A 24,865-nucleotide genomic window follows, 5' to 3' on the forward strand; every position below is an offset into this window, starting at 1 on the left:
CAAATTACAATTAAAAAGGACTTATGACTACAGGATATATTTGAAACTGGTATTGTATGATAACTTTACAATTACCTCTGTGAAGGTGGCACAACAATGTACTTCCTGCCTTGCGTGAGCAAGTATGAAGTCAGCTAAACAGATGTTATTCTGCTCTTCAAAGTAGACCCTGGCCAGATATTCACTCTCCACTTTGGGGAGGCCTGTACAGTCCAATCGCACCACTGAGTCTGGTGTAGCACATTTGAGCAGTATGAGTTTAGCCTCATCAAGTGCTCTCCTCTTGGGATCTGAGATTTCCAAACTATCACTCTGCTTCTCTATTACTTGAAGAATCACAGAAGCACATGTGTCTGAGTGGTAGCCAACAAAGACGTCTGGAGGTTGGTACTTGTATGTCTGAGCTGCTGCTGCATGTTGACCACTGAGAGACACAAAGAGTCTGATCCATCTCTCCAATTCATCCACCATCCTCTTCTGCTCAGTTTTAAGGACAGTGTGGATGTCCAGGTAATGTTTCTCCAGCCTGTTGATGAGAGGTATTGGGAATTGTTTGTAGACCACCTCTCTTTCCTCAATGACAATTAGCCTGAAGTCTTTGTGCACCCTACATTTGACACGGTGGGTGCCCAGTCCAAGATCCACATATTTCTGTCCTCCCAAATAGACATAATATTGGTTTAGAGCATCGTAGAGACTTTCATAGAGGTTCTGCAAGTTTAGGAGCACAACAGTTTCACCTGTCTCCATGCAGATCTTTACTCGGTTGATGTTGCGGCAGATTTGGGTATACTCTTGGTCTTTTGGGAAGCTGGATCCAAAGATTATTTCTGGCTGACCACTTTCTGAAAAGAAGGATTGCTGCAGGATCTGTAGGGCTGCATAGTTTTTTGTGAGCACCAGTAAGTAGCGACATTCTTCCTCTTGCCCCACTGCCTGAATGTTTTCTCTCACAAACTCAATGGCACTGATGTTCTCCAGGTTGGGTGCAATCTGCAGTCTTTTGGTGAAGACACTGACTACGTCCACATCATCCCTGCCACTGAAATTTCTCAACACTGCCTTCACAATCTCCTCTGCAGTGGGCTTCCGTTGAGAAGCTTTGGCCACTGCAAAAATCATCTTAATCAAGCTGTAATAGTCACGTAGGCCAAAAAAGCCTTTGCCTTGCTTGCGGCAGATCTTCAAATAGGCTCTTGCAAAGGGTTGGAAGAAATCACTGACCTTCTCCAAAACCATCGCATCAGATGAGCATATGCCTTTAGCACTCTCTATGAGTTCCCTCTGATCAGGGTCACCGCGGGACACAAAGATGCCTCTGTTCATCTTTGCAGGGTCTAAAGCCCAGTTGGAGATGCCAATGAATCCCACCTTTTTGTGTGGCAGTGGCTCATCATCAATGCATCCCTCCTCTAGCAGTGGGTGAAGGGTTTTCAGTGGCATCTTTGGGGAATCCTCAGCAAGCCCAATCTCATCAAGGACCACAACTGAAATGTATTCATCCAGGTTTTTTCCTTCCTGGAAGCGTCCACATTGCTTGAATGTATTAATGATGCCTTCTGGTGTTGAGTGAGGGCTACACTGGAAGGACACCAAATGGATCTGTTTAAGCATTTTGTAGAGGTCAGAATGAGCGGCTTGGCCCTGCATTGCATCTGCCACCAGAGTTTTAGACAGAGATTTTGAACTTCCAGGTTTTCCCACTAAAAAGAGAGGGATTCTTAGCTCAATGCAGAGAACCATCATGAAGACATTCTCCTTGAGGGCACTGTTTCTTGCAATAGTATCCCCCATTGGCACACCGCTCAAGAGTAAATCCTGCATGAGTGAGATTTCCTGCATTACCTTTGCTGGGCTGTATGCTGCTGGTAGGCTTCTGCTGATTTTCTGTCTGTATTTATCCTTATTTTCTAAGCAGGCGTGGTAGCACACTCCTATGGCCATGACTAGAGACCATAGCACAGGGTCTCTGACCTCAGGCTGTCTCTCAGGTTTTTCAAGCTCTGCAAAAAACATGGCATGGTTGTCAAAGAACCAAACAAAAGCCTGCATGCAGCGCTCAACATCTCTCAGGCTGACAAAGCTACATTCATCTTTTCTTGTCCGCATATACTTCTGGGAAGCTGAAAGAACATCAGTGATCCACTTGATGTAACTTTGATCGATCTCTTTATTTTCAATCACTCTTCGCACAATCTGCTGGATGTATATTTTCTCTGTGTGATCATTTAACTGTCCAAAGTCCCACACCAGAGGGATCATGCTTGGTGGCAAGGCCTGAACTCTATACACTAGCTGGCGGAGAGGGATAGAGCCTAGCTTTTCATCTGTCTCTTCAGCTCGAACACGGTACCCAAGGCCAGCAGATTCTAACCTCTTAATCATCTCATCCGTGTGCTTTCGGTAAGGGTTGCATGCTGCTATGATCTGCAAACCACAGTTGGGTGCCACACTTTCCCCCTTGACTGTCTTGTCACAGAGGACCTCCTTAATACTGCTGATGGCCTCTGTAGTGTTGGCTTCATCAAAGAACAGAACAGAGTCAAATCCATAGTCTTGTTTGTTGATAGAAGCAATGTCTTCTGCTTCTCTGACTTTGGTGTAAATCATCTCAGAAGTTGTCCCTCCATGTACCTTGACCAGTTTCATGTTCTCAGTAGCCACTCCACTCCTCTGCAACTCACAAAGAAATTTGATGAGCCGTGTCTTACCACACCCTGTCTCTCCCATGATGATGACAGGGATGCCACACCTGAACCGCATATGGATTGCCAGCATCTTCAGTATGTTGTCAGTTGTAAGCTCATATGTTTCATCAGGGTCAAGAGGCCACTGGATACCAAGAACATTGCAGATTCGCTCTATTTTCTCCCCTCTAGGAAGGCGATCAAAGTCAATGTTGAAAGGGACTCTCTGTAGCTTTAGGCCTTCATACAATGCCCTTGTCATTACGTTCTTTTTTATCACCCTTCCAGAAGTGGGCTCAATGGCGTCAACAGAGTTCTGTTCACTGGGCTGAAGATGAAAACCAATGAAGGTCATGGACACATGGTCATCATTAAAGAAGATGTATGGATGTGATTCTGTTTCCCATCTCTTCCTAATCAGAAAAGGGGCCAAGTCTTCATCTCGGACACCAGTCAGGTCCATCTGCAGCCTGCCAGGACTCTGGTCAGAGATGCTGAGTGATGGAGTGGCAAAGTCCTTTGCCATCAGAATCATGAAATCCACGACAAAGGTTTTGAATCCAGTTAACGTATCCCCAGTGAAAGTGGCATCACAAAAAACAGATGTCTCACAGTCTTTTAGCTGCAGATTAAGGAACCATGCGAAATTTCTCAGTTCTGCCCATGATGGGTCCATAATGCCGCAGTACATGAGAAGCATCTGTAGACATTCCACGTGTGACCCTTCAACACCCTGATATGTGAAAACATCAAGATCACTGTGGTTATGAAACCGTTTGAGATACTGGTATGGTCGTTGAAAGGCTGCACTTCTGAATTCTTCGTCATCCATCAGTGGGTCTTCGTTGCTCACAATGGTGGGATCTTCTTGTTTCCTCATCTCTAGCATCAACACTTCTTTAGGTGGTCGGCAGAAAATATTTGGGAACACATCTGTGAATGAGCTGTTCACAGTTTGAGCCTATGAAGAAATCAGAGACAAAAACACAACTAAGGGTAAGCATAGGTTTAAAATCAAATGACAAATGATTAGTGTATTAGTGCTAGTGCCAAACTCTTACCTGCCGTGAAGCATTTCTGGTTGGCTTGACAGTTGGTTCTAAAATCTCTATGACATACAGCTGCCTGTCACTGCTCTTCCACATATTTCCCTCAGAGTCCATCAGATAGTGTAGAATCAACAATTTGAAAAGTAACTCATTGAGGCCTTTCTGCACCTTTTTAAATACAGAAAAAACAATCTATTAACACTGTATGTAAGGTGTTGAGATATGTCTTTTTAAAAAGCATTAACTTCACATTGAGATTCATTATTACCGATGATGTGACATCAAAATGGAACATTGTAAGTTCTCTCTCTCTGGGGGTGTTCAACAGAGACTGAAGGATGGCATCCTCATCTACATTAGGTTCAATCAAGCGAATACATTTCATCATTGAGGGCTTTTTGGTTGAGTGCTTCAGTTTTTCATAGAGTCTTCTGATGTAGAGAGATTTACCTGAAATTGTGAAAAAAATGTCATCATGACAAGAATAAACAACCTTGGAAGTGACATATTCACCATCAGTGCAATTTAACAATTTGAAATAGTCAGGTACATATATACGCACCAACACCAGCCCTTTTGGATGAGACAACTCCAACACACAGGCGGTCTTTGAATGCAGCTGCAGCACTGCATTGATCGGCTGGGACCACGTAGTGTTTGTGGAGATACCTCTGGATCCTCACCAATGGCTCTTGGGGAACAATGTGCAATCTGTATTGGCTGAAGGCTGATGGAAGGTAGGCATGCTCTCTTTCTGAGCTGCAGATGATAACAAGGCTGTAGTCCTTCCTGCTCTGCATTTTCATTCGTTGAAAAAAGTTCTCAACTTTAGAGCTCACTTCATAAGTAAGCAGGTCCCCATACAGTAGAGAGTATATCTTCTGTCCACTGTAGCCTGTGCTGAGACAACGTCTGAGGAATAGCTCCACCTGTTCGTAAGGTGTTGAGGGGTTGCACAGGAGGACTTCATCATAGGTGGGAAGTGTCTCATCCTCGCTACTCATGTAAATGGAGATGCAGGATGTCAAGACCTCATCATATGGGCAAACAATGAGGTTTGGATTTCCAGTGACCAAGCCTTTAGGTAGCTGTCTCTTTATGACCTTCCCAATGTTCTCATCAGAAATGTCTTCTTCAGTTTGATCTTCTTTGTTGGCCAGTATTTCCAAAAGTCTTCCAAGACTTTTTATGTCAAGAATGTGTGGAAGAAAATTCTTCATGTCTTTCATATAAGCATTCCACATTAGATCAAATTTCTGTAAACCATTTGCTTGTTCCATAAGACTTGGCATAGGATCCAATTCGCTAGTGAAGTCTGGATCTTCCAGCTCACTTGTTTGCACCACAACAAAGGTCTGAAACTCAATGTCCTTATTTTGCTCTTGTGGTTTGGTAAGGATTTCATACTGGAGTGCATGCCAGACTTGCCTCAAGTCCGAGGTGGTGCAATTTGGCTTGATGAAGGAGAGCATCATGAGAACTTGTTCCTCCACATTGCTGACATTTTGCTGAGTAAGCTTGCTGCATAAGTAGACAATCTGTTCAGCTGTATAATAGTTCAAATAGTAATGTTGGGATCTCTGTTTGTCCACAAAATCCATCCAGTAGTCCAGGCATTTCTCCATTTTCCTGCAAAGTTCAGGAAGCTGCTCCTCTATGCTCCCCTCCACAAGAACACTCCCTAACCCTCCCAAGTCCATCATAATACCACAGTTGATATGGGCTTCCCAGTGTCTGAACAGAGGATTCCCAGCAGTGTAGAGGGCAATGAATGCTTCAGCTAGTCTTTGAACACTGGCAAAAACCTGAAAAAATACAAACAGTCAGATGCAACTGTTCATGCATTTTTGTATGTACAGTATATTTAGGAAGCATTCAGCACATTGGAAAGTACAACCATGTCAACTGTTGAACATGCTCTGTCCTTTTCAAATCTGATGAAGATCCTTAAATGAATTAAACTCAGCTCTATCTGCTGTTCAAATCTGCAAGATCTTTATTTTGTATTCATGGACATCATTTGTATACCTTTGTATAGCTTATCTCATTACAACACATTTTAACTATACACAATGACTATTCGTAACTAATATATTCTTCAACAACCAAATGACTAAGTGGCGTTGTCAAATGTTTTTACCAAAAGCATGCTGGGAAAGGGTCTAGTAAGCTCTGTTGGTTTGATTGTCTTGCCAGAATTTATTATTCTTTTTATTTTATTATAATTCTTATTATTTCATTATTACTGTGGTGTCAGTTAATCTTTTAAACAATTTGATGCACCTTTAATAATAGAAAACATTGTACAAAACATTTCATAATATGATACTTATTAGTAGTAGTAAATATTTAAGTAGTAGTAGCAGTATTAGTAGCATTATTATGTTAACAGAATAAAAGGAAATATTTAGAAATACCTCTGCAAAGTGATCAACTTCATTCTGTCCCTGATCCCCTTTCCCAGACATTAGCATGAGTTTGTTCTGCAGCTCGCGAAGATCCTCAAGGGAATAGGAGCGCATCTGCTGGCCCTCATCATGGTCCTCTGGAATCTGCACCTTCAGGATGGTGTCAAGACTCAACTAGATTGAAAAATTGAAATACACAGTCATGCATAACTTTGTAGGAACATTGAAAGCCACTATATTCATATTGCAATCATCTTTGACTTTATTTACCTTTTTTACATTTTGTGCACTGATCAGGTAGATACCCTTGTTGTTGATGGCTGATGCTAATGAGAGAGAAGACAGCTCCACTGACCCATGACTTTCCTTCACAGTCTTCAGCCATTCCAAATGGCGTGCGCTGTCCCGCTACAAAAGAAGACAGCATTCTCAAATGTGCTGTTCAATATTAATTTTCTGTTTCGTGGGATTAGGGTTAGGTTTAACCCAAGTACCCTGACTGTATGACACTAACATTTATGTGAGTGTGTAGAGTTTGCAATTAACTCTTTCTATTGTCTATTATCAATGTATTTCAGAGATATTGCCCTCAGCAAATTCTTAACCAGTAAGGAATTAGTAAATTCTGCTTGTATAGCTATAAAACAATTCCTCAATGTTTGGAGTCTTCTCTAGTTAAACATTGCACAAAATACCCAGACAAATGTTGAAGAGAAGAAGTGAATCAAAAACCCAAAACCCAAAACCCAAACCCAAAACCATCTGAGTGATTTAATGTCCATCAAGCATCACCAACTGACTGCGTCAAAGTGGCATTGACATATCAATTACTCGCCCTCAATGTAAGTTAAAAAATTGAGGATCATCTTCAGACCCACAGCTGAATTGTGATCAATCATGGTGCAGTATTTTTAGTAGTAGTATTAGAAAGATGTCCTCTTACTAGTTTTTTTGGTAGGTTGCTGTCATTCTCCAAAGCTCTCCAGAGCTTCTTTAGCACCTCTTTGAAGGCATGAAAATCTGAGTCTGGTTTGAGCTCATACAGCATGGAAGAGTAGCCCAGGACAGCATCATGGAAGCAAGCCACACGATCCACATCCATGTCATTCTCTCCCGCAGAGATGGAGGCCAGGTCAACAAACACCTTCAGCTCATTGATATCTGAAAATAAATAACATTTATTATGTGATTTGACTGAAAGAGCACTAAAATACATTGGTGTTACTTGGTTCAACTAGAGTAAATAGCAACTATTTTTACCTTCAAGTGCATCCTTTACCCATCTCACAAAGAGTCCTCTGAGTCCCAGCTCATTTAAGCAAAGTCTGCGGGGCTCAGTGATGTCCACCAGAACCATCTTTGCCTGCATCAAATCATTGTCAATCCGACTGAGATGCTCTTGCTGAAAGTCTGCATCATTCTGAAGGGAGAGGAAAGTCAAAAGTTAACATTGCAACTTCTGAATAGCTTCAAACACAGTACCTTCATACAAATGTGGTGTGAAGAGGCTTATTTTTAGACTGAAGAAGTTTCACACAAGGCATAATAGTTTTGGGTGTGATATACTTTGTTCAAAGTTAATGCCACTTACAACTTCTGTAAGTGTCTCCAGAACTCTGAAGTCCCCTTGAAGACAAAGCGTCTCCTTGACCTTCATGATAATTTGAGCTGATGCCACAGCTAGATGGAGCTCATGATACTGCTCGATCTGTTGAACTCTTCTGTGGATCCACTGTTTGTCAGTCGAATTATCAACCCTGCACATGATGTCCAGGTCCTGTGCAAGCTCTTCATACTTGCCCTTGTACACTTTGAAGATCTGGTTGACCTTCTCAAGCCTTATACTGCCATTCTTCAGACAAGTGTAGATGTCTTTGTAATCATCAAAGCAAGGCATGAAAATGTCATTATGTATCATTTCGGGTGTTGCCATAATGTCTGCTAATTCATGCTTATCACAATCCTCGTCTTCCATTTCCTCTGTGGCCATAAATTTGGCTTGTTTCTCCCAACACACTTTGAATATATAACTGTCTCTGAATGTGTACAAGACCTCTGCCATGTCTCTGATTTCTTCCTCCAGACTGAAGTAGGTGACAACACCAGCCATTGGAGAGGGCAGTTGGTCAAATGGGTGGACCTCCATGAAATTATCCAGGTGCATGCCCTCAATTTTGACCTTCTGTCTCTCTTCCATGTCAGCAATATCAACTATCATTGAAATCAAATATGAAGATGTTAAATTTGCTGCAACTGTATGATCAAATCAAACTGACTCATTCTCCTGACATGACCTTCATACCTGTCATATGTTCCTCAAGTTTGTGGCTCATTGTTAAGAAGACATCTATCAGCTCCTTTTCATGGTACACTGCTTCAACTTCATCTTGTCTGCGCTGTAACAGCCTCTTCATTTTGGTATTATCCTTGTAACGTTCATTCTCAGAGAGGCAATCTGTTAATGACAAATCCCACATGCATCTTAGTATGTTTATCATATTAGGCCGTTGGAAGGCCATGTGAAATTCACATGTTCTGGAGTTATTAATCATTAAATGTTGAGAAATCTGATGATTGTTGTTACCGATCTTCAGCAGTTCTAGGAAGGCATCTTTCCTCTTCAAAATGATATTGAGCAGGTTGATGTTAATGTTTCCATTAATAACTTGATTTTTGATGGCTGTGAATGATGATATTGCTATAGCAATTCTGCCTCTGGCATCTTGAGAGAGCTTCTCAATCAGCTTTTCCTCTGCGCCTGCAATGACAGAAATTACATCAGCAAATATTAAATTGCTTAACTTCTGCCATGAAGTCATGAACTGAGGCCCAGTTTGCTCTTATAAATTAGAGATCATGGCAGGGTGTCACCCTCTTTTTTACTTTTATTTTTATTTTATGATTATCTTCTTCCCTACCGTACAGAATTGTACTGTTTGGGGTATGCATGTTTTTCACTGATCAATATTGTTCTGAGTAGATACCGTGTAGTTGGAAAATGTCTTTGGCGGCAGTCCAGGAGAGGAGGTGCTGAATGACAACTTCTTCATCTTCCTGATATTTTCCTTGACGATCCCTTGGCCAGGATTTTTGGATAATGGTTGAGATGAGTTTCCCAAACTTCCAAGTTATCTTGAGCTTCTCAAATAGTTTGCCCTCAGACTTGTTCTGTATATGAGGTAAAATAGCAATAAACATTACTGTGTATATCTTAAATACACGCAGAAATCCTGTGAATCACACAATTCCCTTTTCTTTCTAAATAAGAGAATTCTCCAAACTGCATGTTTAGGAGCTTTAATTTGGAATTCACTAGTTTTTGCTTGTTTCATACAAACGTGATTATTCTTAAATATGGCTTAGGTTATTCTAAACTATGCATTTAATGTACTTAAATGCTAAAAGTAAATGAGAAGTCTTCATACCTGACACAAAGACCCAACAGCCTCAAGAGCACACTTCTCAATACTGGCAGAAACATGTGGATGGGAATCACTGAGTTCCTCCATCTTTGTGCAGTAGAATTCAATTTGATCCAAAGGAGATTCCTAAAACCACACATAAACAATATTCAATATTTCATAGTTTAACCAAAAAATACAGTGAAAAGATGTATCACATACCTGTTTGTACTTGCCCTCAAAATCCATAGTGAACGTTTGTCTCCACTCTTTTGTGCAATCCTCGTCCTTAAAGTGGATGGAGATTATGTTGTTCCACATCTGTAAAACACAAATAATTAAAGCCATATTTTCCAGCATTCTCAGCCTATGATGGGTTGTGAGGATCCATCTATATATTTTGTATTCCAATTAGTAAATATGACAAAACTACTCACTTCAATCTCCACAGTGCCCTCAACCCGGTATAGAGATGACAGACCCCTGTTGAGCAAACTTTGTCTGAAGGACCGGCTGATCCAGTCTCTCATGATGACCATCGCCTGAGAGATCACCATGCCTTTTGCATATTGCAGCTCTCTTTCCCCTTCTTGAGTCTCCTAAATGTGAATTGTTAGTATTTGAGATTAGCAAGACTTAATACTGTTTTAAATGCACACAGATTGCTTAACATGATTCACTTCACATACCTGTTGCTTGTTACAGTGAACAAAGTCTGACACTGATGCAACCAGGTTCATGCAAGTCACAGGAATACCAAGGAAGTTCTGGTTATATGGTTTGATTCCTTTGCAGATCTTCTCTAACAGTTTCACTGCTGTTGCCAGGCACTCTCTCCTATAGGCTTCAGTAAAATAACTATGAAGAAAAAATAATAAAATATTAAAGCATCAAATTAATGAACATGTTTCCTCCATGCAAAAGTGTGCTCATGATCTGCACAGCAAGTCATACAAAAAAAATAGAACAAACAAAACATGTCTAAAAATGTGAATTGTCCTCACAGTAAGATTTTATTCAACAAATATAAATAATCTGTGACTTCATGCCTTTATAATTTAATTAAAAATCAGCTACATTTAAAAGAGCACATCACCTGTATTTTTCTTCAATGAGATGGACTTGGATGTGCGAGAGAATGTCAGATACTGTCTGTAAAACAAAAATCAATGAACATTAATTAATTTACTGAAATGTACAATAATTCTGAAATGTATTACTTTCATCTTGTGTTTCCACTTCACCTCAAAGGAATTGTAGCCAATATCCTCAGGAACCTTATTAACAAAAACATGAAGCATGTCCAGAAGCTCAGGATTAATGTTGATGCTACACTCCACCAGTTCATCGATTGACATCAAGTACAAGCAGGATCGCACTGCAAGTGCATCCACCTCCATCAAGTAACTGTGGCTTTTCATCAGATTCATCAGTGCCCTGAGAACAAGAGAGGAACCAAAAAAGGTACAGTAACATGCATCCATTTCCAAATAACAGCACTGGAAGATGTTTGTGTAAGCTATACTTAAGCAAAGGGGCTCTTACTTTTTATTTTGACTGTTCATGGTATAGTATGAAGAGGTACCCACGTCAAGGCCTTGCAAACCTGCCCAAGGCAAGCCGTACTTCAAGTTTTCAGATCGTGGTACCTCAAAGGGCTTTATGGTACCTTTGAGGAGGTGGAGAAGCGGTAGTACCAGAATCCACCGGGTCATTCCCGTTGTTTTCACAGCCTTTATCAGAGATACCAAGTTTTCTGGCAGACTACAACAAGGATAGTTTTAAGAGCAATATAACAGAAAATCATTAAAGCAAATATTAATTTATCGATGATGATTATTAAAAAGATAAAAAGGTACCTACTTTTTGAGAATGGCGACATCCAGAGAAAAATCTTTCCAGTACTGAAGGAAATCATCTTTGTTTTTTTTGGGCAGGCACAGCGTATTGCAGAGCCGATAGAGCTCAGCATCATCCATTCTGATACCATGCTGCACCCATACGCGGAGCATTATCACACCCGCTCTCATGGGATCCTGAATGTAGAGACTCTTTCCGTCTCCGTCCTTCAACAACTGAGGAATCACATTTGTCAGCATGAATTGCTTCAGCATCCTCCTTACCTAGAAAATCAAACAGAAAAAAAGAGGTTATGTGCGATTACTTTATCTGGGTGTTTCAAATATAATGCTACTGAGTGAGGATTATGATCTCACATCATCTTTTCCATAGTTTAAGGCATCCCATTTCTTATGCCTCTCCTCATAAACAAAAGGCTCCCCATAAGTCTGGAAGAACTGATTCAGTTGGGTCAGAAAACTCTTCAAGTTGGTATCAGTCCATGACCTGAGAAGATCAAATATGGTCTCCAGCATTATTTTCCCTGCAATCTCTCTGCCTTGAATCAGATCCCTCCTTTGTTCAGGCCAGATGGTTTCTTTAATGGTTTCTTTGAAGCGTTTGAGCATGTTCTTTGATGGCTCTGCACAGATGATGTCATCATATTGATGCCAGTCCCCTGTTACAAAATAAACAAATAAATAAACATAACAGAAATTTAATAATAATATTAATATAATGTTTAGATGCTGCCAAATATAGTTACAGCTGGAAGTGAAGGTTACATTTACCGTCATCATTGACGAGGTGGGGCTTCACAAACAAGCATCTGTTGGTAGTGTGGTGTGTAGAATCCAGTTTGTATATGTACTCATACTCATATTTGCCCTTTTTATTATTGTAGACAATGTATTTGTATGGTATCGACACAGATTCAGCATCATTTTTTATTGTCTGCAGACTGCCTTCGACCAGAAACCCATGTTCTCCAAAATCCCTGTGTGAAAAGAAAAATAAAGTCAAATTTACATGGTTGAAAGTCAGTGAGACAGGAAATTAAGAGCAGCCCAGTTTGTCCATGCACACATTAACAGCCTGAGCAAATCCCCCCTCTGCCAATATGGGCTACAGCTTTACCCTGAACTGAGGATCTGAGATGTAGTAAAAGTGTATTTGTCCACAAGCAAGTAACATAGTATGTATGATTGCATAGGGAAAAGTGTACGTTTTACAAATCAACAAAAGGAAAATTAAGTTTTTTACCAAACATTAATGTTAAACATAAAAACTGAATTTTGGAGAATTATTTGTTATGTATTATAGTTTGATGTGCCCATACATTAAGCCACTATATGAGTTTCATTAACTATTCATTCAAGAATAAGTACCTGGTCACAGACAGCTCAACTGTATTTTCTTCCCATTTCCCAATGCGAGACCCTGCCCTGATGAAGATACGATCTTCTTTCGGATCAAATTTGAAATCCTTTGAGAGAACTGCATGAAAGTAAATTGTGAGTCTGTCACGAACAGCAATGGTCTTACTCCTGGTCAGCCTGAAAACCAAAAATATCAATTTAGAAATAGTGAATATTGTGCACAGAATTTAAACTGACAAAGGTGATCAAAAGAAAATGTGTACAACCATCTGAGAGAACTTAACCTTTTGGGTGGCGGGTCAGCTCGGGTGCTGGATTCTGTGTTCTCCTTAATGCCATCTTTACTTCCCTTGTCAGCATCTGAGGTTTGTCTTGCAGTTGAGTCCTTTCCGCTCTGCTGAGTCTCCATGTGCTCTACTGGCCCCTGTGGGTCCACACTGGAGCCTGTGCTTTCAGCCTGTAAAAGTTGGATAATTCTATACTTTACATATACATAAAAAAAATATGAAAATTCATTCCTGAACTTTCTCCACTCGAAGGATAAAAATTTGCTCATACATGAATTTATTATTTTCTATTAACTATTTTCCATCATTACCTTTGATGAAGTTTGAGGACCAAAAACCATCTTTTGTTCAGTTTGCTTCTGTTTCTGTTCCTGCTGATTTTTTCCCTTCTGTTTGGTTTGTCCCGTCTGTTTCGCATTTGGATCCACATTGGCATTCTGGTCAATAATGGGTTGTTTAGTGGTGGCTGTGTCTTTCTTGGCTTTTGAGTTTTTACTTTCTGTCTTTTGATCTTTAGGTTTAGTGGGCTGTGTACCCTTGCCCGTCACCAACTGAGAAGTCGTGTTCTTGTTGTCCTCTGATAAGGGATTAGTCGGAGTGTCAGCTGGTGCTGCCTTGACTGTCTGGTCCTGAGTTGATTTCGGTTCATTGTTCTCTCCCTCCATATGGTTACCTGGAGCTGCCTCAGACTGCCTTGCTGTACTTGGCTCTGATGTGGCAGCAGTCTTTCCACTCTGAATAACTTGTGTCTCTTCAGAAGGTGCAGCAGTACTGTTAGCTGCTGAGGAACTAGACTGGTTCTCTAGTAAGGAGACCTCATCTTGGAGTGAGTCCGGTGTTACGTCCATTGCATTATCAGAGCTTTCACTGTCAGAAGAGTCTCTTCCGCCTTGCGTCCTCTTTCCCTGGTTCTCTCCCAGAGAGATGTGGGACAGGTCAGAGAGGCTTTGATCTTTGTCTGATGACAAGTGGCCATCTTTCTTCTTTTTGTTCTTCTTTCTCTTTTTTTTCTAATAAGACCAGAGAGAATAACATCAATTTTAAAAACTGTTTTGCTTCAAAAATAAAAATATACAACTTTATGTATCTATATAAAAATCTATATGTAATATACATGATAACTAATCATTGAAAAACCTTTCTCTATTTATAGGAAATAATAAAAAAGGGATCATAGCATTCTTAAAATTAAGTCAGCAGTTGTTGATTTTTGCAAACACTGATAGATTGCAGCTGTTTCTATAAGGAAAATATTAGTGTGGCAATGACAAATTACATAGGAAACTGAAATTTGATTTTTTTTTTTTAATTACCATAAATTAAATAAAAATGTGCTAGAGAGGTGAGAGATCAACAATCATAAAACCATTGGAGACTATAGTTCCCAAATGTAAGTGATGGTGGTAACTAAGTGCACCTAAACTCATTTGAAGCTCCCCATTGCTAAAACTGAAAAGTTACTCACCTTTTTCTTTGGGTTGTTGTTGGTCTCTTCATTCGGTCGTTTGGGGGATTTATCAGAATCTTTGCTGTCCACAGGTGGGATGTTTTTCACTGTATTATCACTTGTGCCTTCCAAGTCTGCTACCAAGGACTTGGGCTGATTGTCTGTATCTGGAATAAAGGTAGGTGTTATGCAAATCAGACTGACAAATCAAACCCCAGTGAGTGATAACTACGCAGAAATGCAAAGTATGCTCTGGGAATTATCAAGTGTAGTGTGTTGCCGCAGACTAATTTGCATTCTAGTCAAATCAAAATCACATCATGTAGCCAGGGGAAGACTTGAAGGAAGAGGAAATCTCATAAATAATAGAAAAGTTCAATAATGTTTTATTTTACAGATCCTTTAATTTTATACTAATTTTCTGCAAATTATCTAAGTAACTTGCAGGTACTTAACAGTTAATTTTTATTTTTTACAGAAAGGCTGATGCAATTTGATACAAATTATCTAAAAATTTTAAAAAATAATAATAATAAAAATAATAAATTAGACACTTAGCAATTCTTTGACTGACAGAAAAAAACATTCTTTTCAGTGTGTAGTTTTGTGTGTCAAACTACATATTAGCATGTTCAGTTAAAATGCTGGAATAAGTGAGCATCTATCAACAATGTCAGTAACACTTTATTTTACAGATCTCTTACTTTCCTACCAATTTCCAATAGTTTTATATAGGAAATGTGCTCATTATAGAGTTTTTAATAAAGAAGTAATCTAATATGCTAACATGTAGTTTGACACACAAAACTACACACTGAGAAACACACATTTTCAGTCAGTTAAGGAATTCTTAGGAATATAATTAATTAATTAATATTCAATTAAATTTCCTGTACCCGTAAAATAAAGCATTAACTACAGTTCAAATGTCAGAATAAAATATGAAATAGAAAAGATCAGTGTTATCACTTTAAACCCATCTGGGCTTCTTTTTCTTTTACTTTTATTTTCAATTATCAGTTACAAACACACTTTTCTCTAAAAGCTTGATCAGTACATCACTGTGCTCAAGTTTGAACCAAAGCCAGTTACAGTGAATGTGCCTTTTCCTTGTCGGTACATAATAACGTAGCTCACAATACTAATACTGACCTTGATCTCAAAGGTAATGTTACTCTGAATATAAATATACTGTTTGTTTAATCCCAACCCGTCCAGATAAAGTGTGGAAAGATAATGCACAGATGCTGCCATCTTGAGGTCAGAAAATAACACTTAAAGACAACTTATTTTATTTTTTTAATTACCGGTTTTTGTGTGAAACACTTTGTAATTTTGCTTTCATAAGTGCTATATAAGTACAGTAATGCAATGTAATGTAAATCCTCATGCCATGACAATATACAGAATACAAGTTTTGAACAGTTGATCATCATCACATCTTTTTACATGCTTACTCTACATTCAAAATGTTACATTTTTCATTTTGGAAAAAGTGACATTTAATTATGTCTGGGCAGTTTTACATTCCAACCAGAGTGCAGATGATAGAGGAGTCACACCAAAAAACCTGCATACTCCAGTCCTACGTGTCACAATGTGCCCTTTATATAATGCCAAAAATTATATTCAGGATGAGATATTGACAAACTGTATTAATTGTGTAAATGTGAATTAAGACAGTCTCTCTTTAAGACAATGTTTGGAGCTGATTAACCAAATTATGCAAGTAATTGGATGATATTGAGCCATCCTACTTACCCTGTGTGTTTGCAGGTTGGACAGACAGGTGCTGGCCACACTCACTGCAATACTTGGGTGTCTTCTCCAAACTATTGTGGCCACAACGTGAGCACTTCATCTTCAGACTTCAGTGATTTCTGCAAAAGAAAAGAAACAGGTTATGTACCTCAAAGACCCGAATTGAAAGTGAATCTCTTTCACTTTCAATTCTTCCAGTCGAGGCCTTATCATGAGACTGTGTTCAGCTCTGCAAATCAACAGCACAGAACACAGCTGTGTCTTTTATTTGGACTTTGAGTCTTTCCAAACAAACTGACCTGTAAACATTTTGCTAAGTGACTGAAATGGAGATAACAATGCGACAGTTTGTGGTGCCACTGCACGCCCACCTACAGTCCTCCTAACTAAGGCAATTTCACTTCACAGCCAGAGAAGGGAAAATCGAAAGAGGTCTCACTGCGGACCACAATAAACCTCGAGAAATAATACACTATGATGAAGCTTTAGAAACATAAAACTGATCAAAACTAGTTTGAAGAAGAAAAGAAGTTTTTTTTTCCAGTGACTCATAAAAAATGTAAAGCATTTTTTATTTTGTCTATCCGTAAAATATTTAAAACATTTTGTTTTTGCACCAAATTACCATTCTCAGGGTGCAAAGGGCAGTAGATAAGAGTTCACTGTCACAAGGCTGAAACACTTCACAATTTAGGTAATTAGTTTTGATGTTATGGATGAAGAGTGTAGAATATATCAACACTCAGTATTATATTATCTTGTGAGAATCACTGATGACTGTAACTAAAAAGGTTTCAATGATATCAATGGTCTATCTCTGAATTTATATTTCATACAATAGTTTGACTGCATTGCTGCACTCTCTTTGCTGAAACCTGCCGGATTTCTGGACTTCTGATACACCCTGAGGCACGTAAACTTGAGCGTTTAAGCCCACAGAGACCAGTGTTGTGATTGAGTAATGTTGCACTTTGTTCAAACATATTTTTGTCTTGTGTGATATAACCGGTAAATTCAGGTCTGAATTTAACACATCATGTTCTTATGACTTACTGACAGGCATAGGAAATAAACTTTCAACACCAGGGCCAATGGAAAAAGGAGACAGACACATTTACTTTCATTGTACTGACGGTTTCTGGGATATGGATTGTGGTGCACATACTTTACATGTTCTAGGTCTCAACTGTCACTCAAACTGAGAATCGCTACATATTGAGATGATTTTTTTTTCTCATGAAAAGTCATACAATTATTTACACATTTGCAAATCTCTGCAGTAAAAGATACCAAAAGAAAATAGAAAGAGGACAACATGCTCATATTTACAGCCTAAAATGGGGGACAGTTTTTCCACTACAGAGTGATTCCTCTTCTTAAAGAAAAGATATTTGGTTTCACGTCTCAGCCAATCACATATTTAGTTCGCAACATCGCGTGTAGGTCTCTTCCTGTTTTGATTCCAACCTATAACCTCGGTCACAACAGTAAAACTGAGATTGCTAACCAAACAAACACAGTAGATAGTTACCATAATTATTTCAAGTATCACGACACATTTATCAACTGCCGTAACAGCTCTGACACACAAAACAACTGTCCTTGAAACATTATGGCAGCGAGTTAGCTTAGCTAACTTAGCTAACTAGCGCGTACTATAACAGCCAGTCTGTTGAGCTGCGCAGCTAACATTAGCTCGGCCAGTTTGCTCCTGAAGTCAGACTTTCCAGGGAAAAAAGCAGCGATAACGATAATGTGCAGATGCCATGATAGGAGTCAATCGAATAACATCACAGTCAAACCCTAATTTGAGCCAGCCATTGTCAGAAGTGTCCTGTGACAGCCCGGTCTAATAGCTACTCCAGCTAATTGTGGATTAGTTTATTCCTAGTTTGTCATAACGTTAAGTCATTATCGTTATCACCCCCAGCTTTCTACATTTCAGCGGTCTTACCTGAGCTGAGTGCGTCACGACCTTTTTTTCTGTCCTGCAGATAGAAAAGCCTTCATGTCATCTCTGCTGCACCTGCGATGTGCCGGTGGAGAGTTATATACGAGCTTTGTTTCATTTCATTTCCGCATGTATTCTAAAGTTTCGTTTTGTCAGAAATGGGCGTCAACTAATAAAAAAATTACTTATTACTTTATGACTCATATCATTGTTTATCTGGACTGGGGAGGAGGTGCGAGTTTTGATTTCTCAAGTGTGGAGAGTAACTAATTAGGACTCTCATTACTTTAGCTTTAACAATCTTATGTCATTCATAAATTGGTCTACTTTCACCAAAGTGTATTTTTGATGATGTATAATTAACTTTGAACACAAGAACTACTGTATAGTTGCTATCTATGGCACAATCCCAGAGGTTATACTTGTTAAATTTCTTTAAAAAATGGTCACTACTAAAGCAAATTGGACATTATTGGCTGGCAGACAGGGAACGGGCCCACATGGTCTATAAATGACTGTTACACATAATGGATAAGGCTTTTATTATTGTTTGTTTTTATCATAAAACAGTTTCTGTTTCCTCCAGAGAAATGTCATGACACATTAAGATGGAATTCCAGTATGTATGTCTTGCTTTGTTCAGAATGTTAAAATGGTCACACAGAGCTTGAAGGCTTGTTGTGTATGCATAACATTTGTTTTATTGTTTTATTACTGGGGGATTACACAATCATACATTCAGGAATTCACTTTCCATTTACTGATCAATGCAATCACTACTTCGATGTATGATCACAAAGTACTTAGCACAGGCCCACAGTGAAGCATGTCTGCTTGTGGTTTCATTCACTTTGACTTTCCCTTTGAGTAAGGACACACTCAGCTGGTCAGCAGAGCAGCAGAAAACTGTGTATTTATATTACTGTGCTGGAAAAAAAACCTAATGACATGATTGGGTGTGCTTAAGAAAGACAGTACTGGAAAAAGGAAGTTAAGACTTCCTTTTTCCAGTAGTAGCTACTGGATAAAAAAAAAATCCAAAATTATTGAGAAAAATAACATGCCATGCTGAAGGGCACACACAATTTAATGACCCCAAGCAAAGTCAGGCCTGCAAAAACATCTACAAGAAATGAAGACAAAGAACTGATCCATAACCATGTTTGCAGCTCTTACATGACAACACTATGTGCTGTGTTGTCTGTTGTTCTGTAAATTCTCAGTTAAGGGTAACATGCTCAACCTGCACATGTTTATTGTTACAACTGAGTATCCCATGATGCCTGTGGGATGACCTTTGTTCCAGTTATGAGTGTCTCTCTACAGCTCTCACATGACACCCACTCATTGAGGAGAGTTGTGTGCATGGATGTATTAAGAGAGGGTTGTGTATAGCAAAGCAATGAAGGCTCAACATTAACACATCTCAGGATGCTATGCTCTTACATTCTCAGCAGAGGGCAGAATAACCTTTAATTTGAGCAAGTTTTGGTGACTGTCATGGAGTGCAGGGACTATGTAGTTTTTTTTTCAACCAGAGGACTGCACCAAAGGATCTCACACACAGAGGCTGTGCTTAAAAGGGGGACAAAGTCAGCTAAGTTATCTTGCTGAAACACCCAAGATTGGCGTTTCAGCATGATAACTTTCATTTTGCCTTTACCATGGTAACTTGGACTGCACTCCCAGGCAAAGGGAGTCAGACTGTCAGATCCAGAGGTATTTTAGTGTGTCTTCACCATGCAACCTGTGTCAAAAAATTAAAAAACAGATAGTCCTATGGCCATAATAGCAAAAATTCTTTTACAAAAAAAAACTGCATGCATGAGTGAAGTTAATAAAAGTGGATACTATTGAAATAGCAGTAAGCAGAGCTGTTTGCAGGATGTTTTGAGACTCACAGAATCACAGTGCTTTCCATGGGTGTTCATTGTCTAAGATACACTATACAAGAAGCATATGAGAGTCATTTTGCACACTGGGCTGCAATTAAGAGTTTCCATCAAAAAAGCAGGTACCTTACCAAGGTGTTAATGATAAATGCTTGCATATTAAATGTGCAGGTGTATTATTTCATGCACATTCATCACCGAAGCCCTGGAGGTCAACCAGGCAGATGTGGTGAAAATAAAATCTTAAAAAGAGTTTCAGTGTGATGATGCAGTGTTGCATCAATTAAAAGAAGAGAAAAAAACCCCACAATGACTGTCATGAATAAATTTATTTCACATTCATTCTAAGAGCAAAAAAGTGCTACTTTTAACTGTTTCATTCTACATTGTTTTGGGTTTTTTTCCTCTTATTTATTAATTGCAAAAGTTTATATCTCACACACAGCAATTGGCTGTATTTAATTTCCTTGACATATACACATACCTTTTAACCAGCAGTTCACAGTAAATTTACAGTTGGTTATATAATTTTAATAGGTTACTCTCGAGAACCTCAGGAACCACAAACTACAGAAAGCAAATGAACTTTTACACAGTGCCAAAACCACAAAACAGCAGCATCTAGAGTTTGCAAAATACAGAGCACACGAAAGCAACTTAACAGCCAGTCAGTGCATACACATCCATGCATATTTCACCCAGAGGTATGATAAGAACATATTCAAACATATTGTCTGATCATTTTAAACATTGACTTTTGATGGTCATAGACTTCTGAGCCTCAGTAGTTCCTTTGTATTGAATAAGACACAAGGAGGAAATGAAATGACATAAGTTACACTGTAGAGATGTTGTGAATTCTCAAAGTGCAGCTAACAAAATCATTGCAAATGTAGTAATGGTTTACATCAAAACATTTATTCCCTGACCAGCAGGTTTAATGCATGGGAATAGACAGTAAACAATTCAACATTGTGTCTGTACAGCTATTACCACAAAATGTGCTGGTTGACAAATCAGAGAGATTCAATATATGAAGGATTCAAGAGTTGGTCCCTGAAAAGAGAAACAGAAAATGTTTACACTGTCTTGAGACAATCATTATTCATGACATGTGTAAGTGTTTGCTGAGCATTACCTGCACACCCTGCTGTATATCACACCTTCATCAGTATGGGAGTCCATCTGCTGCTCCCTGCAGGTGATACAGTCAGTTCTCACATGTGCCTCCAATGCAACAATTATTATTATTTTTAAATGGATGGATAAGAATTGTAAAAACATCTCACATGTTTGATTTTCTTATGGCAGTGAACTTAACAGCTGTGTAGATGGGCTCTACTGTTCCTCCCTCAAACTGGTTTCCCTCTTGTGATTGGTTGTTGTGAAATATGGACCAGTTGACATAGACAGCATTCTGGATGCAATCATTTCAAAAATATGATGAATTAATGTCGAACAATGTTCTCCTCTCACATTAAACTCTACCTTTCTGTTTCTATTCTGCATGACCCTTTTACTCACACCCACATGACAAAACAACCTCTGTGTTCTCTTATTGGATGCCCATCATTGTATCTCATTTAGTAAAGATTTAGCATGTTAACATGTAACATGCCTGACTCAGTTGAACTTCCAGCTCTAATTCACTAACCTAAACTTTAGCAAACAGAACCTTTAGTAATGATAGTACAACCTGTATGTCCTCCTCACACTCGGTCTTTGGTGCTGCTTTCCATTTTCTGTTCAGTATGAAACAGATGAACAAAATTTGTAAAATCATCACATTATTGTTGTATGTGAGATAGGATAATGATACAGTGTAAATACAGCTTACCTTATGATGGCAATAACACTGGTTACAATCAGCAGTACAGCAATAGTAGCAATAATTAGTGCGTCTCTGGTAATTGTTGACCCAGACACTGTGTAACAAAGGCAGCGTGTTAGCTTTTTGGGTCTAGAATCAACTACTTTTATAATGTATTTTGGGTGTTAGCTGTGACCTGCTTGCCTTTCATCTTTAACATCACAACTGAGGAGTTTTGACTTCCATGTTTGTTGGTGGCACTGCATAGGTACTGGCCACCAATATCATCATTATCATAAATTTTAAACCAAGTATAATTCTCCACTGGAGGGTTTGCATGGCTGCAGCAGCTCAGGGTGACATTGCTGCCAACATCTACCTCCGTTGATGGTCTGATAGACACTGATGTGTTCTTAGGGCCATCTGAAAGAGAACTGGAGTTGTTAGTTGTTAGTCATTTGTTTGTTCTGGCATGTAAGTTTTGTGTGTGCATTTTGCAAATCAAGAGGGTAATCTTACATTCAGACACTTTAATGCTTCACTGATTCAATTTAAAGGTTTTGTTCATCCAGAAACACCATATCCTACAGATTTAATTTTCATTTATGTATCAGCTAAAACCCCTTCTGTTGCAGCAGAGATATTAACAAATGAAATGGAGGGTGTATCCCAGTGGCTCAAAAACAAACATCTAATGCTGAATTTTAAAAAGACTGTGTCAATGTGTTTCTCCATGAGAGGGAAAGCAAAAGAAACGTTTATCATCAAAATAGATCAAGAGGAAATAAAGGAAGTCAGTGACTTTAAATTTTTAGGTGTTATTTTGGATTCCCAACCAAATTTGATAAACATGTTAAAAAGCCATGCAAGACAGTAAAGACAAATCTGACATTAAGACATTACATACCCCTTAAAGCAGCTCAACTGTTTATGCATGCCATGATATTTTCACATTTATCCTATTGTGTTACTGTATGGAGCCAGGCTTCACAGTCAACTGTTAAACCCATTACATCATTATACAAACAAGCACTAAAAATAATGGATCAAAAACAAATGAAATGGCACCATTGTATAATTCTGAAAAAGTAGAAGCTGCTTAGTTATGACAGTTTTATCAAGTTTTCTTTTATCAAACTGATTTTTAAATGTTTAAACAATCTTGCCCCAGCTGTACTTTGTCCATATGTAACAAAAATACATACAGATAAACATACATGCACACTGATATAAACTATGCATGTATGTACACGGACACATACACCTATAAATATTATGCATGTAAATACATCATTACCATGAATTAGGGAACATATACATGTGCACACATATGCAACACATGTAAATTGATTGTTATGTGATGTAAATACTGTTGTTGTTGTTATGTCACTATTTATTATGAACTTTATTCAATTAATGTATTTCTGGTGGTGATATGTTATGACTATTTTTAAGTAGAAAGGCCTAACCAGGGACAGGGGTCGCAAATTAGCCCTGGCTAGAAATCCTATATGCAATACATCTGTTTCATGTTACTTTAACCATGGTTACTAAAACCAATGTTTTTTTTGCATCATCCCTGACAAATAAACTAATAAATAAAAAATGAATAAAATGACTTTTCTCTTCTTATCTCTTGTTCTTTAAAGTATTGACTTTGAGTCCAGTACTCACATTCAACATTGATATTTATGACTCCTGAAGTTGTTCCTGTGTGTGTCTTTAGCGAGCAAGTGTAGTTTCCAGAGCTTGTGGAGGACATGTTGCTTAAGTAAAGTACAGGTCCTTCGTTTATGGGTTCTCCATTCTTAAACCAGGTGAAAGCAGATGAAACGTTGATGCCATCACAGCTGTTTATGCAGATCAGATTCACAGACTCGCCTTCTTTCATCATTTCATTTCCATGAGGTTTTTTCACCGATACGTTCAAATCTAGAAGAGCAAAGTACTACTGCTTCAGTTTCAAACTTTGCATACTAAAGTGCAGACAAGATTCACAACTGTATTTTGTTCATCAAAAAGAAAATAAAACTTACCAACAACTTTTAATGTTGAGCCACGTAGCGCAATCCATTTGCCCTGTTCAGAGTCAGTTATAAATCTGAAGGCATATTTTCCTTCATCATTATTCTCCACGTGGTGTATTTTTAAAGAACAATTGTGATGTTTGTCACCAATGTACTGAAATTTTGAGGAATTATTTCTTGACTTGCTCTCAAATATGAAAGGAACCTTAAAAGTATCATAAATTATATGACCCCATATGACACTTTTTATTATACGTTGGCCAGGAAAGTAAACTGAACAAGGAATGACAACAGACGAGCCTTTCACTGCGCAGATATGTTGCTGTTGATATACCACATTCCCTTTATTGCAGAGAACATCTGAAAGAGATCATTTCATCCATAACTTGTATGATTTTATCTTTTAATATTACCTTAAATGAGATTTAAGTGTTGTACTTACCAGACAGAAATAGTAGCATCAGTGTCGATGTCAAGTTTCTGTGCTCAATACGCATGTTGAAACTGTTTCTCATTACAGTCAAGTAATCATGAAGCTTTGCAGGCCACGTTGAATGCTTTCCACTCAAAATGCAGAATTAGTGTGTCGCTTTTCTTCCTTTACTACAAAGCATCCTGTAACTAAAAGTCCAGCCCCTGAAAGAAGGTCACAGCTTAAATGTGAACATGAGCAGTATCTGTGAAACCACATGTTGCCTTCTTGAGTGTTAAGCACAGTCACACTTTTTTTCTTAATCACAAAACAATCATGACCAATGTTTGAGCATCTTTTTTCTTTAGTTTTCATGTTAACTTTTAGATACTTTGCACTCAAATTAAAAAAATGAAATATGCACACGCAAAATGTGATCTGTTGTTGAGCCTGGATACTTAATGCATGAGTAGAAAACATCAGCCATTATCAGGAATTTGGTATCAGAAATTTAA

At 38.6% G+C, this 24,865-nt stretch overlaps 1 protein-coding gene and 1 long non-coding RNA gene across 2 annotated transcripts in view; both read right to left on the bottom strand.

The window, feature by feature from the left end:
* rnf213a (ring finger protein 213a) overlaps positions 1–18,340 on the bottom strand; it is a 33,520-nt gene extending 15,180 nt beyond the window's left edge. The window contains exons 1-28 of the mRNA XM_044330361.1: positions 18,213–18,340; positions 16,259–16,377; positions 14,516–14,664; positions 13,362–14,060; positions 13,048–13,220; positions 12,773–12,940; positions 12,176–12,381; positions 11,762–12,063; positions 11,409–11,668; positions 11,091–11,309; positions 10,790–10,982; positions 10,642–10,697; positions 10,235–10,403; positions 9,983–10,144; positions 9,768–9,866; positions 9,570–9,692; positions 9,129–9,312; positions 8,729–8,902; positions 8,447–8,599; positions 7,736–8,355; positions 7,405–7,564; positions 7,088–7,305; positions 6,415–6,552; positions 6,154–6,318; positions 4,299–5,541; positions 4,005–4,186; positions 3,749–3,904; positions 76–3,648 (exon numbers count right to left, since the gene is read on the bottom strand). Coding sequence (XP_044186296.1) covers positions 76–3,648; positions 3,749–3,904; positions 4,005–4,186; positions 4,299–5,541; positions 6,154–6,318; positions 6,415–6,552; positions 7,088–7,305; positions 7,405–7,564; positions 7,736–8,355; positions 8,447–8,599; positions 8,729–8,902; positions 9,129–9,312; positions 9,570–9,692; positions 9,768–9,866; positions 9,983–10,144; positions 10,235–10,403; positions 10,642–10,697; positions 10,790–10,982; positions 11,091–11,309; positions 11,409–11,668; positions 11,762–12,063; positions 12,176–12,381; positions 12,773–12,940; positions 13,048–13,220; positions 13,362–14,060; positions 14,516–14,664; positions 16,259–16,358 — 10,044 coding nt within the window. The 5' untranslated portion in view covers positions 16,359–16,377; positions 18,213–18,340. The remainder of the gene's footprint in view (positions 1–75; positions 3,649–3,748; positions 3,905–4,004; positions 4,187–4,298; positions 5,542–6,153; positions 6,319–6,414; positions 6,553–7,087; positions 7,306–7,404; positions 7,565–7,735; positions 8,356–8,446; positions 8,600–8,728; positions 8,903–9,128; positions 9,313–9,569; positions 9,693–9,767; positions 9,867–9,982; positions 10,145–10,234; positions 10,404–10,641; positions 10,698–10,789; positions 10,983–11,090; positions 11,310–11,408; positions 11,669–11,761; positions 12,064–12,175; positions 12,382–12,772; positions 12,941–13,047; positions 13,221–13,361; positions 14,061–14,515; positions 14,665–16,258; positions 16,378–18,212) is intronic.
* Positions 18,341–21,238: 2,898 nt separating this feature from the next.
* LOC122967689 lies at positions 21,239–22,014 on the bottom strand. Its single transcript, XR_006398659.1, has 4 exons — positions 21,939–22,014; positions 21,798–21,843; positions 21,391–21,518; positions 21,239–21,296 (listed from the first exon to the last, which is right to left on the bottom strand). It is a non-coding gene; the product is annotated as an uncharacterized LOC122967689 (long non-coding RNA).
* Between the last annotated feature and the right edge of the window lie 2,851 nt (positions 22,015–24,865).

The sequence above is a fragment of the Thunnus albacares genome, chromosome 17, assembly GCF_914725855.1.
Source record: "Thunnus albacares chromosome 17, fThuAlb1.1, whole genome shotgun sequence".
In the NCBI taxonomy this organism is placed as follows: Eukaryota; Metazoa; Chordata; class Actinopteri; order Scombriformes; family Scombridae; genus Thunnus; species Thunnus albacares.